The 17,488-nt window shown below is 47.8% G+C and overlaps 2 protein-coding genes and 1 long non-coding RNA gene across 3 annotated transcripts; 2 read left to right on the top strand and 1 right to left on the bottom strand.

The window, feature by feature from the left end:
• Positions 1 to 1,025: 1,025 nt before the first annotated feature.
• LOC146019634 (uncharacterized) lies at positions 1,026 to 1,787 on the top strand. Its single transcript, XR_014450626.1, has 3 exons — positions 1,026 to 1,081; positions 1,472 to 1,531; positions 1,732 to 1,787. It is a non-coding gene; the product is annotated as an uncharacterized LOC146019634 (long non-coding RNA).
• Positions 1,788 to 5,198: 3,411 nt separating this feature from the next.
• Positions 5,199 to 10,388, top strand: LOC146021303 (uncharacterized). The gene is made up of 6 exons (XM_083155095.1): positions 5,199 to 5,287; positions 5,418 to 5,486; positions 5,836 to 6,015; positions 6,851 to 6,901; positions 8,842 to 8,877; positions 10,312 to 10,388. The coding sequence occupies exons 1-6, from the start codon at positions 5,233 to 5,235 to the stop codon at positions 10,386 to 10,388; spliced, it is 468 nt and encodes a 155-aa protein (XP_083011221.1). The 5' UTR covers positions 5,199 to 5,232.
• A 485-nt stretch (positions 10,389 to 10,873) lies between these two features.
• Positions 10,874 to 16,118, bottom strand: LOC146021302 (uncharacterized). The gene is made up of 4 exons (XM_083155094.1): positions 15,682 to 16,118; positions 15,210 to 15,368; positions 14,835 to 15,088; positions 10,874 to 10,974 (listed from the first exon to the last, which is right to left on the bottom strand). Exons 1-4 carry the CDS (start codon positions 15,864 to 15,866, stop codon positions 10,874 to 10,876), a joined length of 699 nt encoding a protein of 232 aa, XP_083011220.1. The 5' UTR covers positions 15,867 to 16,118.
• Between the last annotated feature and the right edge of the window lie 1,370 nt (positions 16,119 to 17,488).

Here is a 17,488-nt window from a genome sequence, read left to right as displayed (position 1 = left end):
TCTTTTCTTAGCGTGCCATTGGCCCACGCTGGTAGCGTGGGCCAATGGCAGCCTAGCGCAGCCCTGCGTAGTCAGTGTTGTGTCCATGTCAGGGGGGTGGGGGTGGAGCGTTGCGCCAATGCCTCTGATGCACAAAAGGAGGCAATTGCCACTGGCAGTACTAGTGTACATCCGGTACTGCACTGGCAAATGCCTCCTTTTGAAACAACCACTATCCAGGGCAGCCGTAAGCAGGGAATGCGCAGCGGTATGTGTCCTATCCACTGTGGAGCAGAGTGGATTTTCTAAAGTACAGTATGGCGGGCGCAGCACTTTATAAAATTCAGTCCACGCCTTTTTGTAAAGCCACCCCCGCCCTATTTACAGTAATAAGAGTACGGTAAGTTTATTAACAGTAAACAGCACTTGTTCTCATTTTTTACATTTTCCCACAGTGACTCAAGAAGACCAGGGCACCCTTCCAGCCCCCACCGCCTCAGCCGCTCCATCTGAGAGTAAGTCCTGTCATTTCTTTATTGAGTTTGTGTTTTTTTTTTTTCTTTCTCTCCTACTGTAATTGTGTCTTTTCTTGGCGTGCCATTGGCCGACGCTGGCAGCGTGGGCCAATGGCAGCCTAGCGCAGCCCTGCATAGTCAGCGTTGTGTCCATGTCAGGGGGGTGGGGGTGGAGCGTTGCGCCAATGCCTCTGATGCACAAAAGGAGGCAATTGCCACTGGCAGTACTAGTGTACTGTACATCCGGTACTGCACTGGCAAATGCTTCCTTTTGAAACAACCACTATCCAGGGCAGCCGTAAGCAGGGAATGCGCAGCGGTATGTGTCCTATCCACTGTGGAGCAGAGTGGATTTTCTAAAGTACAGTATGGCGGGCGCAGCACTTTATAAAATCCAGTCCACGCCTTTTTGTAAAGCCACCCCAGCCCCATTTACAGTAATAAGAGTACGGTAAGTTTATTAACAGTAAACAGCACTTGTTCTCATTTTTGACATTTTCCCACAGGGACTCCGATTGAAGACCAGGACACCCTGCCCTGCGGGCATGCTACAGGCCCCCCCTCAAGCATCGCCACGATGCTAAGCAGTAAGTCCTGTCATTTCTTTATTGTGTTTTGTGTTTGTGTGTTTGAACTTGTGTAGTTTTTTGCCGTGCCGTTGGGCGACGCTGTCAGCATCGGCCAACGGCAGCCTAGCACAGTCAGCGTAGTGTCCCCGCGGGAGCCCTGCACAATTACCGTAATGTCCCCGTCAGGTACTGTAGCTCTGCGTCTCGTGCACAAAGGGGGTGGGAGTGGAGGCGTGCGGTACGTCTGATGCACGACGTTTTGACCTAGACATTATTTATCTACAGTATACAGTACTGCAATACTGTATACTCTACCATAACCTCAGTGATCACAGTAGTGTGTGTGAACTAATGTTAAGGACACTACAGTACAGTATACTGTAATGTACTGTAATTATTTTTACACAGGACTTCAGAGGAGGATGGAAAGGGTACTCCCCAGAAGGTCCCCTCAAACTTTGGCAGCCAGTAAGTGTCCTCCTGACCTGTTCATACAGTACCCCCAGTATCCACGTTGACGTGGAGTCTATTTTATCAAGTGTGGTGGGCACAGCACTTTATTGAAAACAGTCCACGGCTTTTTTTTTTTAACACCCCCTCCTCCCCATTTAGAGTAAGAATAATAACTTTACAGTATTTTAACAGCACATTTTATCATTTCCCCACAGTGCCAAGCCTAGAGGAAGACCAGGGCACCCTGCCCTTGCGGGCCGTTACAGCCCCCACCGCCTCAGCCGCTCCGTCTGAGAGTAAGTCCTGTCATTTCTTTATTGAGTTTGTGTTTTTTTTTTCTTTCCTAATTGTGTCTTTTTTTGGCGTGCCATTGGCCGACGCAGGCAGCGTCGGCCAATGACAGCCTAGCGCAGCCCTGCGTAGTCAGCGTTGTGTCCATGTCAGGGGGGTGGGGGTGGAGCGTTGCGCCAATGCCTCTGATGCACAAAAGGAGGCAATTGCCACTGGCAGTACTAGTGTACATCCGGTACTGCACTGGCAAATGCCTCCTTTTGAAACAACCACTATCCAGGGCAGCCGTAAGCAGGGAATGCGCAGCGGTATGTGTCCTATCCACTTTGGAGCAGAGTGGATTTTCTAAAGTACAGTATGGCGGGCGCAGCACTTTATAAAATCCAGTCCACGCCTTTTTGTAAACCCAGTAATGAGTACAGTAACTTTATTTAAACAGCACACTTTCTCATTTTTCTCATCTTCACACAGGCCTCCGCTTGAAGACGAGGACACCCTGCCCTTGCGGGCCGTTACAGCCCCCACCGCCTCAGCCGCTCCGTCTGAGAGTAAGTCCTGTCATTTGTTTATTGAGTTTGTGTTTTTTTTCTTCCTTTCCAACTTGTGTCTTTTCTTGGCGTGCCGTTGGCCGAGGCTGAGGGGACGCAATGCACTTTTCTAGTGTCCATGTTGACTGTGTCGACATTCAGTCAACAATAATGAAAAACTCGATGGTGAACTTTTTGAATGTTGACCATACCCATGTCGACCTAATAATTTAGTTTTCCTAATGACCATGTCTCCCTAACCCATGTTGACCTTCAGTCATGTCGACCTTCATGCATGTCAACCTTCAGTGGTCGAACTAATGCTTGTAGACCTAATGTCTGTCTTTCCTATGACCCATCTTTGTATGCTACTGCAGTACAGTATACAGGTTGAGTATCCGGTATCCGGACATCCCTTATCCGAATGATTCCAAAAACCGTGGTTTTTGGAATCATTTGAATTTTTTTTTTTTTTTTTTATCCCCTAACCCTCTTTTCATACTTACCAAGTCCCCGGGCGTCCACAGCAGGCCTCCGGCATCTTCTCCAGGGTCTCCAGCGGTCCCAGGAATGCATTGCGCGCGCACACTCGCGCAATGCATTCCTGGGACCGCTGGAGACCAGGAGAAGATGTCGGAGGCCTGCTGTGGCCGCCCGGGGACTGCGCGGACGCCGAGGGACGCCCGGGGACCATCAGGGGACAGGTAAGTATGGCTGCAAAAAAAATATTCCAAAAACCGGAAAATTCCCCTATCCGAAATGCTCGCGGTCCCGAGCATTTCGGATAGGGGATACTCAACCTGTACTGTTCTGTATTTGTGAAAATCTGAAAGTTTTCTTCAAATGTGATGACTGGATTCCCCTTTTCAAAGCTGCATACTAGAGATGCCAGTTCACCCTCCTTTCTGTAGTGTTAAGTGCAGACAGATAATTTGATTAAGGGTCGCTATAAACCTGGACTGCATTGTCTAAAAAGGACATTTACATTTGAATCTTGTATCTGTGAAAGGAAAAATCACACTATTAGCCTCCCCACTCCAAGTACACTAACTCATTAGCATTTCTATCTGGTAAAGCTCCACCACCAACCCCCACTAATGTATTGTCGTTTATACTGTAGGATACTGTATTTGTGAGAAACTGAAGCCAACCTTCCCTCGATGATTTAAATACAAATTAAAAGACATGAAATGTTAGCATTGAAAAATGTTGGTTGGTTTATTTAGCAAAATATTTTGTCAAAAAGTTATACAGTATTCAGTGATGAAGCGCACATACTGTAGCGGTATAAAAGTGCAGCATCACCTATGTGCTCCCCCCAGTCCTCTGCCCATGCAGCAGCGTTCAGTTGGTCGACCTAAAGATGGTCGACAGTCATTAGGGCCTCACCACTAGGTCGACATACTGCAAGGTCCACATGGGACAAGGTCAACAAGTCATTAGGTCGGCATAGGATTTTTCACTGTTTAAAGAGCCGACAGGCGGTATTTCATGCCCTAATATCCACTAGGGCAGTGATGGCTAACCTTGACACTCCAGCTGTTAATGAACTACACATCCCAGCATGCCCTGCTACAGTTTTACTATTTGGCCATGCTAAAACTGATGCAGGGCATGCTGGGATGTGTAGTTCAACAACAGCTGGAGTGTTAAGGTTAGCCATCACTGCACTGGGGCATTGTGGGAGAATAAAATAGTGTGCCGAGTGCATGGACACTTAAAACTACAGTATGTCGACATTCGGATAAAAAAAAACAGTGAAAAACCCCATGTTGACCTTTTGACTGTCGACCTAGACCATGTCGACCTAATGCTTGTGTGGACCTGATGACCTGTCGATCTTATCCCATGTCGACCTAGACACCTGTCGACCTTGCAGTATGTCGACCTTATGACTGTCGACAATCTTTAGGTCGACCATACAATCCATACCCCTCCCCCCAGCCCCCCCCCCCCAAAACATACATACTGTAAATGATTTCTGTAGGTAGAGTACTGTACTGTATATACAGTATCCCTTAAAAAATGGAGTCACTGGAGTGGGAGGCACATCATGCACCCTCCTCCTTTAAGCTCTTGGTCCCACTACTGCCTGACAGCGCTGCATCCTAGTGCCAGATAGGGTTGTGGCAGGTCCACCTGTGGAGTGCCAGGTAGCAGCCTGTGTGCACTGTCCGCACGGGTTGCTGTCTTCTGCAATGCATACCTCCCAACTTCTGTGTTGGGGAAATAGGGACACTCGCGCGAGTGCCCGAAAAGGGGACGGGGCGTATGCAAATGAGGGCGCAGCTTATGCTAATTAGCCGCAACCTCATTTTCATACGAGAATTGACGCTGTGCGCATGCCCACAGCGTCTATTCTATTAGATTGGGGGGTCTCCCAACTGCCACCCCCCGCAGTGGGACAATGCCTGGCGTGGGTGGGACAGGACCCGAAAATCGTGACTGTCCCGCTGTAATCGTGACAGTTGGGAGGTATGGCAATGCACTGTGGAACGCATGGTACTAACTTACGGAAAGGCGTCCCATGCTTCTGGTATCCTTTCAGTACTAACCAGATGTCCCGACCTGGGTTTGGGACCATTTACACCGCTCACGACCCAGGTCCGACCAGTGTTCAACCCTGGTCAGGACCTGGGTAGGAGACCAGTGTCAATGGACCTGGGTTGGTCCCATTTACACCAACGCTGACCTGGGTTTTTCGCAAGCGCAGCGGTCCTATCCACTTTGGAGCGGAGTTGATTTTATAAAGTACACTATAGCGGCCGCAGCACTTTATAAAATCCAGTCCACGCCTTTTTGTAAACCCAGTAATGAGTACAGTAACTTTATTTAGACAGCACACTTTCTCATTTTCACACAGTGCCTCCGCTTGAAGACCAGGGCACCCTGCCCTTGATGGCCGCTACTGCCGCCTCAACCCCCACCTCAAGCGACGCCGCTCCTTCTGAGAGTAAGTCCTGTCCTTTCTTTATTGTACTGTACAGTATTTGTGTTTTTTTTTTTTCTTTCAAACTTGTACTGTATCTTTTCTTGGCGTGCCGTTGGCCGTTTGCTAATTGTGGTGACATGTCTTCCAACAGCCCAGCAACCCCCTCAACAAGTGGGAGCTCCCAGACAGCTCTGGAGAGGCCGTATCAGCCCTCCACCTAGTAAGTACAGTACATGTTTTTGTTTACAGTATTTGTTAGTTTTTCTCTCTATGGGGCTGCATCAGATGTTACAGTACTACTGTATCTCTACCAGTACAGTACAGTATATTATGGAGGCAAGTGCTGCTAATATACCCCACCTCCCTTCCATGCCCTCTTACACATGCGCAGAAATACTGTACAAGTGTGTCTGCTTGTGCTCACCTCTGAATTAGGCACTCTGTCTCTCTTCACCCCTCTCTACTGTACAGCATACAGTATCCTCTACGCTCAAGACTTTATTGTTACCTATTGTATTACAGTATACTGTATCAGCAAGCTCAAATTTTGGTGCAATTTTTTTTTACAGACCTGCAATACCCAGAGGTGCCAAACGAAGAGGACATGATGGACACCTGCAGTATGGACACCTGGAGCTGTTCATCCCCGGAGCCCCAGGAAAATTGGAGCTACTGTTCCTGCCGCTCGGAGGAAGAAAGCGAGGTGGCAGCAGCGCTTCCTCCTGCATCCAGCAGAACTCCCCCAGGGTGTAAGTACTGTACTCATGGCCAGCAACAGCAATCCTGGGGCCCCATAAATTGATCTCTCTGGGGCCCCTTCCCCATCAAGCATAGTAGTGGTGTGGAGCAGGGGGGGAGTAATAGTGTGGAGTAGGGAGGGAGGGAGGGAGTAATAATGCAGAGCAGGAGGGAGGGTGGGAGTAATAGTGCGGAGCAGGGAGGGAGGGAGGGTAGGAGTAGTAGTGTGGAGCAGGGAGGGAAGGTGGGAGTAATGGTGTGGAGCATTGAGGGAGTTGTGGAGTCCACCTGTAAAGCCATATACAGTACTGTACCTGTGCACTACAAAATTCCCTCAATATTGCCATTCTGTATACTGTACAGAATGACCCATACTGTATGAAGAATGCCCCCCTTTAGTGCCTACAGTAATTACAGTATGCATTCAACCCCCCCCCATCACCTAATGCACAATGCCCCCTGACTTGTGTAATGCCTTCATTCATCAACACTCACTGCTGCAACTGCTTCTGCTGCATTGAATACTGGCCTACAGTATGGATAGCTGTCCTGAGATTCTGTCTCCAGGAGCAGCTGAAATGGGAGCTGCTCCATCTGTACATTACTGTACACATAAAGTTGTGCTCCACTATGACAATTCTTATGACTTTATTGGTGTTCATACAGTACTGTACAGTACACTAGTGTACAGTACTGTATGTGCTGCAGTATGATACACTATTGTTCAGTACTGTACAGTAAAGTATTTGTACTGTACTGTACAGTACTGTACCGTATGTACTGTACAATATGCTGTACTGTATTACTATTGTTACAGAAAATGATCAAACATTTCTTTTTCCACAGTGCATTCCCCTTGGCTACCTTGGCAGTACGAACAAACTCCTCCCCAACCATGTAAGTAGTAGTAGTAGCAGTACGTTTATTTATTAGGCGCCACCAGTGGCGCCGGAAGGGGGGGGGCGAGGGGGCAGCTTGCCCCCCCCCCCCCAAAATTACTGAGGCGCTAAAGCAGCTGTGCGGGCGGCTGATTAATCAGTAATATAGGCGGGCGGGCGGTGGGCTGATTAAGCTTGATCCAGCCTCCCGCCCGTCCGCCTATATTACTGATTAATCGCAGCCGCCCGCCCGCACAGCTGCTTTAGCGCCTCAGCAAGAATCCGATTCCTATTCGCAGCCGTCCGCCCACATGGATGACTTCTGCGGGGAGATGTTGAGAACCAGCGCCCGCCAATCACAGTGGCTGTGGATGTGATGCGTCCACAGTGATTGGCGGGCGTGATGCGGGCCGTAGGGAGGGAGACTGGTCGCGTGGATCAGTGCATGGGCGGGAGCCGCGGGAGCATCCTACAACAGCCGCAGCAGCAGCCATCACGCTGTGCTGCCACAACTAAAACTTAAAGGTAAATGCTGCTCCTCTCACCCTCCCTTCCCCAGTGACTCCTGGATCCAGGGGTTGTCATTTACCCCTGGATTCACACCCAAACAGGTTTATGTAATTATGTCTGATTATCATAATCAGACATAATCACATAAATCTGTTTGGGGGTGACAGTGCCACTTTTTACGAGTAAATGACAACCCCTGGATTAATGTCAGTCCTGGTGTCTCTGGCCACATGTATATGCCGCTGCCCGGTGTATAATGCCCACGTGTATATGCCGCTGCCCTGTGTATAATGCCCATGCGTAAATGCCGCTGCCTAGTGTATAATGCCCACGCATATATGCCGCTGCCCTGTGTATAATGCCCATGCATATATGCCGCTGCCCTGTGTATAATGCCAACGTGTATATGCTGCTGCCAGTGTGTATAGTGCCCGGGGGTAACATATAGCAATTTAGGGTGCGCCAAAATGAGATTATATCTTGCCCCCCCCCAACCTAAAAACGTTCCAGCGCCCCTGGGCGCCACAAAGTGTCCACAGCGCCGTACATACAGTACTGTAGCAAACAAAAAAACAAATTACAAGGTAATGTACTGTACAGGGTGTGTTGAAAATTACAGCATACTGTAAATAGGGGTACAGTATACTGTAGCTGGTAGAACTAAAATCAGCATCAGTTCAGAAGTACTGTAGGTGTTGAAATGAAGTACAGTACAGTACAGTAGATGAAGGGAACAACAGGAGAGGAGCACAGGTGAGGTAAAGAGGTAGGGTGAGTACGTGAGGAAGGAGGGCCCTACTCATAAGAGTTAACAGACTACAGTAAAAGGAGGACGAACGAAAAACAATAGGATACTGTACTGTAAGTACTGTAGGAACAGATGGGAACGGAGGCATGATAGGAGGATCAAAAGAGGTTAGGAGGAGGGATAGGCTAGTCGAAAAAAGTGGGTTTTGAGGGAGCGCTTGAAGGAGGTAAGGGAATCAGAAAGCCTGATACAGTAGGTGGCGGGAGGTTGTTCCAGGAGGCAGAGGTAGAGTGGCGGGAGAGGAAGATGAGCCTAGCAGCAGCGTTAATAATGGATTGGAGTGGTGCAAGGCGTGTTCGAGGTAACCCAGAGAGAAGGATGTTGCAGTAGTCAAGGCGGAAGATGACAAGAGAGTGAATGAGAATTTTGGTCGTGTCAGTGGAGAGGAATGGTCTGATGCGTGAGATGTTGCGTAGGTTAAAACGGCAAGACTTGGAGAGAGCACGAATGTGGGGGGTGAAAGAGAGGGAGGAGTCAATGATGACACCAAGGCCGCGCGTTTGGTCGGTGGAGGTGATCTCGGTTTCACCAATGCTGATGGAGATAGTGGGAAAAAGGGTACTGTATGTTCGGGGGATGGAAGATTAGAAGTTTAGTTTTAAACTAGTAGTAAACTGACAGTGCTTTTTTTTTTTTTACAGCAACTCCTGCACCATCTGAGGACGAAGACCAACAAGGTACAGTACAGTTTTGTACTTCTTAATACTGTAACTTACAGTACAGGTATTTTTAAACCTTTTTTTTTAATTGCAAGATCCCCAGCATACTGTAGCACAGAGCCAACAGTAGGGACAGCGCTGTCCCTGCTGTTGAAATAGGGCTACGCCAGCCTGCTGCTGGCGCAAAACCAGCAGCGGGCTGAATGGTCAGCAGTGCTGACCGTTCATACATTTGGCCTGCTATCATTTAGATAGCAGCGCCGATATGGACAGAGGCGCATAGTGCCCCTGTCATTTACTGCATGCTGGCTCCTTAATACATTGGGGAGATGTGGTATCAGTGCACATAACGTGCGCTGATACCCCTTCTCCCTCATATCGATCTTTAATACATCTGCCCCTCTGTACCCAGTGTGCTAGGTGCCAGTCTGCATTGTCCCAGGGACGCTTTAAGGGGGGGGGGGGGGGGGGGTGTGTGTGCCGGTGGGGAAGCAGTGCGGCCACGGCGGTGATCATCAGTGTGCTGTGTGCAGGGGGCAGGCAGCAGCGGCAATTACAACTTTAAAATAATGTGTCCATTGACTGTCCGTCTTCTGATTGGCTGAGATAGAGCACTCTCAGCCAATAAGCTGCCGCCAGAGGGAGGCCGCTGATTGGCTAAGAGTGCTCTATCTCAGCCAATCAAAAGCTGGACAGTCATTCGACACATTATTTTAAAGTTGTAATAGCCGCCGCTGCGGCGGTGCACACTGATGATCATTTGAGATCCGCCGCAGCCCGCCCCCACTGCTCCTCACAGGAACCGCTGCTGCCCCATGCCTGCTCCTCACCGGCACCGCTGCTGCCCGCCCCACTGCTCCTCACCGCCCTGCAGCTCCCCGGTTTTGTAATTGCACATCAAGGGCCAAATTGTTTGTGAGCCTCCCGGGGAGCTGCCGGGAAGCTCGCAGGAGAATTGGGTCCGAATTGTCCTTAGGACAAGTCGGTCTAATGTACAGTATGGGGGCCTTTAGCCAGTGTGCTTGGTGCCAGCCTGCAATGTCCCATAGACGCTTTAGTCAGTGTGCTAGGTGCTAACCTGCATTGTCTCAGTGGCACATCCAAATTTACATCAGATAAATCACATGTGATTTATCTGACGCAAATTGGATGTAAAGAATGGCACATCTAGTGTCAAATTGTACAGTATGTAGGCCTCCTGGGAAGCAGCCGGGGAAATTCAAGGGAAATCAGATGCAATTTTACAGGTAAGATAAATCTCATAGTGTATGGGGGCCTTTAGCCTCTGCTTGGCAACATCATGACGTCAGGCCATCTGCCAGTCATGATTCCTCTTGGCCTTTTTGTGCCTTGCTGAATGCAGGAGCTTATAAACACTGTAATAATGTTTACTGTAAAGTACTCAACTTGTATTATTGTTCTAAAACTGTTCATTTTTTTTTATTTTCACAGATGCCATACGAAGTGAAATCGGGAGACTCATTGGGGCAGAAAATCAACTGTTTGATTATATTGTTAAAAATATATAAATAATTAATTTTGTTTTAAATGTGCAGTGCTATTTATTTGTGTTACTATCCATCTTAGTAGTAGACTACTTTTTTTTGGGGGGTTGATCACCCCGCCCATGGAAACGGAGCCACCAGGGCAATCCCTGGCCCGCCAGCCGGCCGACCCCAGCGCGCAGCATGTCACTTGCCATCTCCCTGGCACTGGCACAGTGGGGGTCATGCAAAGCAGCAGAGATTTGGAGACAGGGAAGTTATAAAACAAGTCCCATTCTACCCACCCCCCCCCCCCCACCCCCCCTTAATGGAATTACTGCGGTGAATTACAAGGTGAGCAGGAGCCGGACAGCCAACACAATAATCTCCCCTGGTCTCCTTCACGCTGCCGGACAGCCTCTGCACTAATCCCCGCTGGTCTTCCACGCAGCCACACATCCCAGAGCATGGGCTCTGCCGACCTGCAGCAAGCAGCGGCAACGCTGCTCTCTCCCCCCGGCTGCTGAAGCTCACGCTCCACTGGAAGCACCCTCCCCCTTCACCTCTCCCGTGGTCATCTTCTTCCTCCCGGGTTCCATTGGCAGCACAAAGAAGAAGGCTGGCTCTATACCTAGCAGCTACAGTAACTGCGGAACACAACAGACACAGGTACTCCCACTCCCCTGCTCTCTCTCACACTGTGCATCTACAGTATACCCTGCTCTCTCTCACACTGTGCATCTATCCCCTGCTCTCTCTCACACTGTACACCTATCCCCTGTTCTCTCTCCCACTGTCTCCCTATCCCCTGCTCTCTCTCCCACTGTCTCTCTATGGCCCCCATTTATCATTGATCGCATTTACAATGCGATCTGGGCGGAATATTACAGTACCTCCAGGATCGCATTGTAAAATGCGATCATACAGTATCACCGAGATGTACTGTATCACCTGCTGTGCGCAGGGACAGGGCTCCGAAAGGGGGGCTGATACATCGGGCAGCTTCGCATCCCCCATAGAAACCTATGGGGGATGCGGTCGGCGGTGCTGCAGGGGGGGATCGCAGCAGGGATCGGAGATTCCTGCTGCGGTCCACCTTAATACTGTACATTTCAGTGCTACAGTACTTAATATTTGTGCATCTATCCCCTGCTCTCTCTCCCACTGTCTCTCTATATCCCCTGCTCTCTCTCTCACACTCTCTCCCCAATGAACCCCGCCCCCCCCAGCATTATACACACACACACACACACAAAAGCCAAATACTGTACTACAGTATATGCACCCGCACCCCCTGACACACTTCCCAAGTCACAGCACAGACACACAGGTGTACTCATTACTCACTGACACACTTCTGCAGAGTGCGCACAATGCCTGCTACCCTCTCCAGCCGCGACCTCCAAGCTACAACTCCCCTCACAGCCGCAAAGCCGCCTACTACCTCCGCAGTGCCGCTACCCTGACACCCACCACTGCACTCAACTCTCCGCCGCTGCCTGCTACAGTACTTCAGCACCTGCAAGGACTACCGGTACTTTATTGACAAAACACAGCATTGACCAAAAATATTGTACAGTACATTACAGCACTTCATTTTTCTTAAAACATACAGTACAGTACAATACAGTGCAGGAGAAGTGTTACAGTATTTACAGTATGCATGTACTGTACATTACATTACATTTCATTCAATGACGTCAGGCAAGACCCTGTACAGATGGTTTGCAGTTTGTCTGGGGACTTAACGTAGAATACTGTATAATAATAAAAAAGTACAGTAATTCAATCAGTCCTAACACAGTATTTTAAGTAAAGTACAGTATTTTACAGTAGGTGACAAGAAAGCTTTTTCCAAGGCAGTGGGTCTCTCTTTTGTCCCAAACACGCTTGATTTTGCTCATGGTAGAGTGGTATGGGGAGAGAAGAAAAAAAGAATAGCGTTAGTACTGAATGGTCACAAGGATTTCAGGGGGGGGGGGGAGACACATGTTGGCAGGGGAAGAGGAGGGGATAGAGGGAGAGAGATACAGTAATGTACAGTAAGATCATGGGTGACATTTACAGTATTAGAGATCGATGGTGGGTTTTTGGCGATTTTTATCGCCAAAACGGCCGTTTTTTCATTGTTTTCCCAAATCCATTTTTTTAATGGGTGGCGATTTGCGGCATACTGTAAATCGCACTTTTCTAAAAGTGCGATTATTTTTAACTCCGGAATTCGCATTCGTGTGCTTTATTTTAACATTCTTTTTACAGGTGGGCTACTAGTCCCAGTGGGCCTATTAATGCCCCGCATGCTGGGACTTGTGGTTCCCCAAGTCCCAGCCTGCTGGGGAGGTCTGCTGGCACTTGCAGTTCTCCTGTATTAAGCAATGCTAGGAATGACAATTTAACCCTATCAGGCCGGCGTCCAATGGCCAGGGACGCCGGTGACAGCACCGGGCTTCAGCCCTGGACGGGTGAAGGCTGGGGGGGGGACCCCTTTATTGGGGGGGGTCCCCACTCCTCCAGGTACCCCGTCCAAGGCTGACCAGCCACGGTGCTCATGGTGCGGCCGGGGGACCTTGTGTAAAAAGTGTCCCCCGACTGTGGCATGACACTGCGGGCTGTTGGAGCCCGGTGCTGGTTTCAAAATATGGGGGAACCGCCAGATTTTTTGTCCCTCGTATTTTTGGAACCAGGACCGGTCCAAGAGTCCCGGGCTGGTTTCAGAAATATGGGGGACCCCTACGCTTTTTGTCCCCCGTATTTTTGGAACCAGGTCCGGCTCAATGAGCCCGGGGCTGGTTATGTACAGGAGGGGGGACCTCACGCAAATTGCAACTTTTCATGACTAAAAAATCGCAATTCTCATCCCGAAAATCGCCCTACTGTACATCGCACTTTCTCGCACTTTTCATGCCGGAATACACACCTCATTAAATATTCTAGTTCTGGAAAAAAAAGCGATTTTAAAAAACGGCGATAAAGGGCGATTTGAGCAAAAATCGCATTTTCGGAAAAACGGTAAACACAATAAATCTCGCCCCATAAACTTACTTTTTTCCATTTCATTGCCTGTCCTTTGCTCTCTGTCCCAAACACGCTTGATTTTGCTCATAGTAGAGTGGCATGTGGTGGATAAGAGGAGAAGAAAAAAGAATAGCGTTAGTACTGAATGGTCACAAGGGTTTCGGGGGGGGGGGAGACACATGTTGGCAGGGGAAGGGGATGGGAGAGAGGGAGAGAGATACAGTAATGTACAGTAAGATCATAAACGTACTTTTTTTCCATTTCATTGCCAGTCCTTTGTTCTCTGTCCCAAACTCGCTTGATTTTGCTCATGGTAGAGTGGCATGTGGTGGATACAGTAAGGGGAGAAGAAAAAAGAATAGCGTTAGTACTGAATGGTCACAAGGGTTTCGGGGGGGGGGGGACATGTTGGCAGGGGAAGGGGATGGGAGAGAGATAATGTACAGTAAGATCATAAACTTACTTTTTTTCCATTTCATTGCCTGTCCTTTGTTCTCTGGCCCAAACACGCTTGATTTTGCTCATGGTAGAGTAGAAAAAATAATAGCGAGGGAGAGATACAGTACACATGACAATCTGTAAGAGTGTTGTACAGTAAGATCATAAACTTACTTTTTTCAGGCCAGTGGTTCTTCCTTGTTCTCTGACCCAAGCAAACTGCAATGTGTAGTACATGTCAAGTAAACATTGAAGGGAGGGAAATACAGTAAGTTGTGAGGTGGACAGCGAGTAAAAGGAGAGGTACTGTACTGTACAGTATACTGTACTGTAAGAGACTGCTGCGAGGGGTTCATTTTTACAGGTACAGTACTTTATACTGTATTATACAGTACTGGAGAATCTACTTAGCAGTTGCATGCCCATTTCGCTCAATGACGACAGGCAAGACGGTGTCCAGATGGTTTATGTACTTAATACACTGGACACGTGTCAGTTTTTTTTCCCAAAAAGTCCTGATCCCATCCAAAAGTTCTTGTTTATTTTTCGGTTTCACTTCATTCCTGATGAACTTCTTCATTTGTGCCCAGACCATTTCAATTGGGTTCATGTCCGGTGACCTAAAGTATACGTAGTACAGTACATACAAAAGTTAAGTACTACTGTATTAACATACTGTACAGTACAGTAGTAATAAAATCACGACTGTACAATAAGTAGTGTACTGTAGTTCAGTAAATGCTGTTCGAATAATACTCACTCTGGTGGTGTGCGTTGCCAAATTATTCCTCTCTCTTCCATGTATTTTGCAGAAGCAGAATGTTTTGGGTCATTATCTTGGAATACTCTGTGTCCAGATGGATAGTATTTTCTGATAAATGGCACCAAAACACGATCGACTATTTGTTCTTGGAAGAAGATCTTATCCATAATCCCTACAGAGTGTATACAGTACAGTAAGATGCCATTAACATGTACACATTTCAGGGTTCTGAGTTGATTAAAACTACAGTACAGTAGAAATGTACAGTACAGTACCTTCAAAAACTAACATAGGTCCAGCACCCCTGCGAGATATACCTCCCCATACGTGGACTTTTAATGGAAACTTTGCTCGTGGTTTCAATGAGATAAAGGTAGGTTTGCGGAAGGACATTCTTGAGAACCTCTCCATAGAAACAGAAGTTTCATCTGTGAAAAGTACATCATTTAATTTTTCGGCACTGTCAATCCACTGTTGAGCTTGTATCACTCTCTTTTCTTTATTGACATCTCTTATCATGGGATGCAGCCTAGAGGTACAGTAAGTAAAGAAAAATTAGGACCATTGAGGCATTAAATGCTTATGACTTGCAGTATACAGTATTGTAAAATTAAGGTTGATGTACTGTACAGTACAGTATTTTACATTACCTTGTGCGACAATATCTCCATCCCATTGTTCTTCGCATCCGTTTCACACTGGAAACTGAAACGTCCATATCATAGTCCGAATGAAGAATGTTTTTTATTTTTCCAGCAGTACGCTCATCATCACCACAAGTTAATTCTTCTACAATCTTTTGGACTTTCCTATAGTATAACACAGACAAAAATGATTGTACAGCATACAGTACAGCAGGCATGTCCAAACTGTGGACCTCCAGCTGTTGTGAAACTACACATCCAGGCATGCCTTGCCACACTGTAATTGTACTTTACAGTACAGTACAGTATCTTTCTCTAATAGCAAATCGATGGCACAGCATGATGGCAATTGTACAGTAGTTTCACAACGGCTGGAGGGCCACAGCTTGAAGCCGCCTGGTACAGTACAGTATACAGTAGTAATGTACAGTACAGTAATTATAGAATCTGCTAATACTGTATAGAGTACTGTACTTACAATGTGCAGTGAGAAGGAGTTCTGTATCTGGGGCGCATCCTCATAGAAGCATGATTGCGCACAGTCTGTAAATGAACTTCAGTACCACTTTCTTTCAGCCAAGCCTGGATCTCTCGTGTTGTCTTGTTATCTTGCTTCATCTTGACGATGATCTGGCTCATTTCTTTGGTGATTTTTGGCGGCATGTTTAATCTCAGGAACTGTGGAGACAAGATACTGTACAGTAATGTACCGTAAATACAGTACTGACCAGTAATGGAAATTTTGGTACTTCGGCAACAAGTCGACTGGCTGTCAGCCGGGCAGGCAGGAGTGAAGTTGGGGCCGGACGTGCTGCCAGTAGGGTTGCCTTCCCTTAATTAGTGGTATGCGATGCGATGATAATAGACAAGTACCAAATACAGTACAGTCTCCAGGATTAAAGGGATGAGGTGGCAACCCTAGCGGCAGGTAATGTGTGGCTCATAACAACACAGAGCAGGGGGAAGGAGCAGGGACAGGAGAAGGGGAGGCGCAGAGGCGGTCCGCAAGTTGAAAGCACGCGCGGTGTACACACACAGCGATGATGGATGAAAAATTATCCATCATCGCTGGCATGCTGGTCAAATCAGCAGACGGGAGACTTTGCTAGTGTTGTGTCTCCCATTGGTGGTCTACACTATACACACTTGGAGATTTACTGTAGATCGGAAAATTGGCAAAAAGTAGCATGATTAAAAAAAAATGGGGTACTTGTGTATTATCAAGGCGCCCACCATTTCCATCGCAGGGCATTGTACAACCAAAAATCGCATCGCATGTGATATGAAGCGATAGGACCGATTTTTAATTGTACAGGCAACCAGATGAGTACCCTGATGGGTAATGACTATTTTAAATGCACCACCATTGTTAACGAGACCCCATTATAAACACCAACCCGAAGCGTGGCGAGCGCAGCCAGCCCGCGAGGGGCGGCGGTACGCGTCCTCTGACCTTTTTATACCCCCACTACACACGTCGGCGTGGAGTTTGGAGTTGATTTTACAGTACAGTATATAGAGCGCAGCGAGCCACTGAACCTGAAGCGTGACGAGCGCAGCAAGACCCGTGAGGGGACGCGTAATACTTGTGAAGTAATGCGCGTGCCCTCGCGGGGCTCGCTGCACGCGCCACGCTACAGTATATACTGTACAGTAAGATCAACTTCACGCCGACGTGGATAGTGTGGGTATGAAAAGGTCAGAGGATGCGTACTGCCGCCCCTCGTACTTACAATACGAACACCCACAGCTAGGGGATTTTGTACACAGCTAGGGTATTTTTTTACACAAATACAGTATGACTGAGTGCAAAATAGCGAAAAAATACGTTATTTACAGTATTACACCAATTGTATTACGGAGAGAACTAGTATTTAGCAGCCTAAAGTAGCCCACCCTAATAGAGTACTGTCATCGCTAGTCAGGGATCTGCGGCCCATACACACCAGGCAATTTTAACACATTGTACAATATTCCACATGGCGCTATCTCTACTGCACTGTGCAGCAATGTCGATTCCCAACATGGCTGAAAATCACGATATCTCATGTGCTCCTATTACTGACTAAGCCTGCGAAACAGTCCGTAAACATGAGAAAAACACTGGTCCCCTCGTTTGAGGAAAAAATACGTTATTTACGGTATTACACCAATGGTATTACGGAGAGAACTACTGTAGTACAGTACTGTATTTAGCAGCCTAAAGTAGCCCACCCTAGTAGAGTACTGTCATCGCTAGTCGGGGATCTGCGGCCCATACACACCAGGCAATTTTAACACATTGT

Source organism: Crinia signifera, chromosome 7 (assembly GCF_055691185.1).
Source record: "Crinia signifera chromosome 7, ASM5569118v1, whole genome shotgun sequence".
NCBI classification, from domain to species: domain Eukaryota; kingdom Metazoa; phylum Chordata; class Amphibia; order Anura; family Myobatrachidae; genus Crinia; species Crinia signifera.
The sequence above is the reverse complement of the archived record's forward strand: the minus strand, read 5'-3'. Positions and strand labels throughout refer to the sequence as shown.

Bases quoted from the DNA above. Each gene is read 5' to 3' on its own strand.
- LOC146021302 (XM_083155094.1), bottom strand. From the start codon at position 15,866: ATGCCGCCAAAAATCACCAAAGAAATGAGCCAGATCATCGTCAAGATG. The intron at 15,089-15,209 runs GTAATGTAAAAT...CTGTACCTCTAG, and splicing joins TGGAGATATTGTCGCACAAG to GCTGCATCCCATGATAAGAG. The intron at 10,975-14,834 runs GTACTGTACTGT...TGTAGCTGCTAG, and splicing joins ACCTATGTTAGTTTTTGAAG to GTATAGAGCCAGCCTTCTTC.
- LOC146021303 (XM_083155095.1), top strand. From the start codon at position 5,233: ATGGCCGCTACTGCCGCCTCAACCCCCACCTCAAGCGACGCCGCTCCT. The intron at 5,487-5,835 runs GTAAGTACAGTA...TTTTTTTTACAG, and splicing joins CCGTATCAGCCCTCCACCTA to ACCTGCAATACCCAGAGGTG. The intron at 8,878-10,311 runs GTACAGTACAGT...TTATTTTCACAG, and splicing joins TGAGGACGAAGACCAACAAG to ATGCCATACGAAGTGAAATC.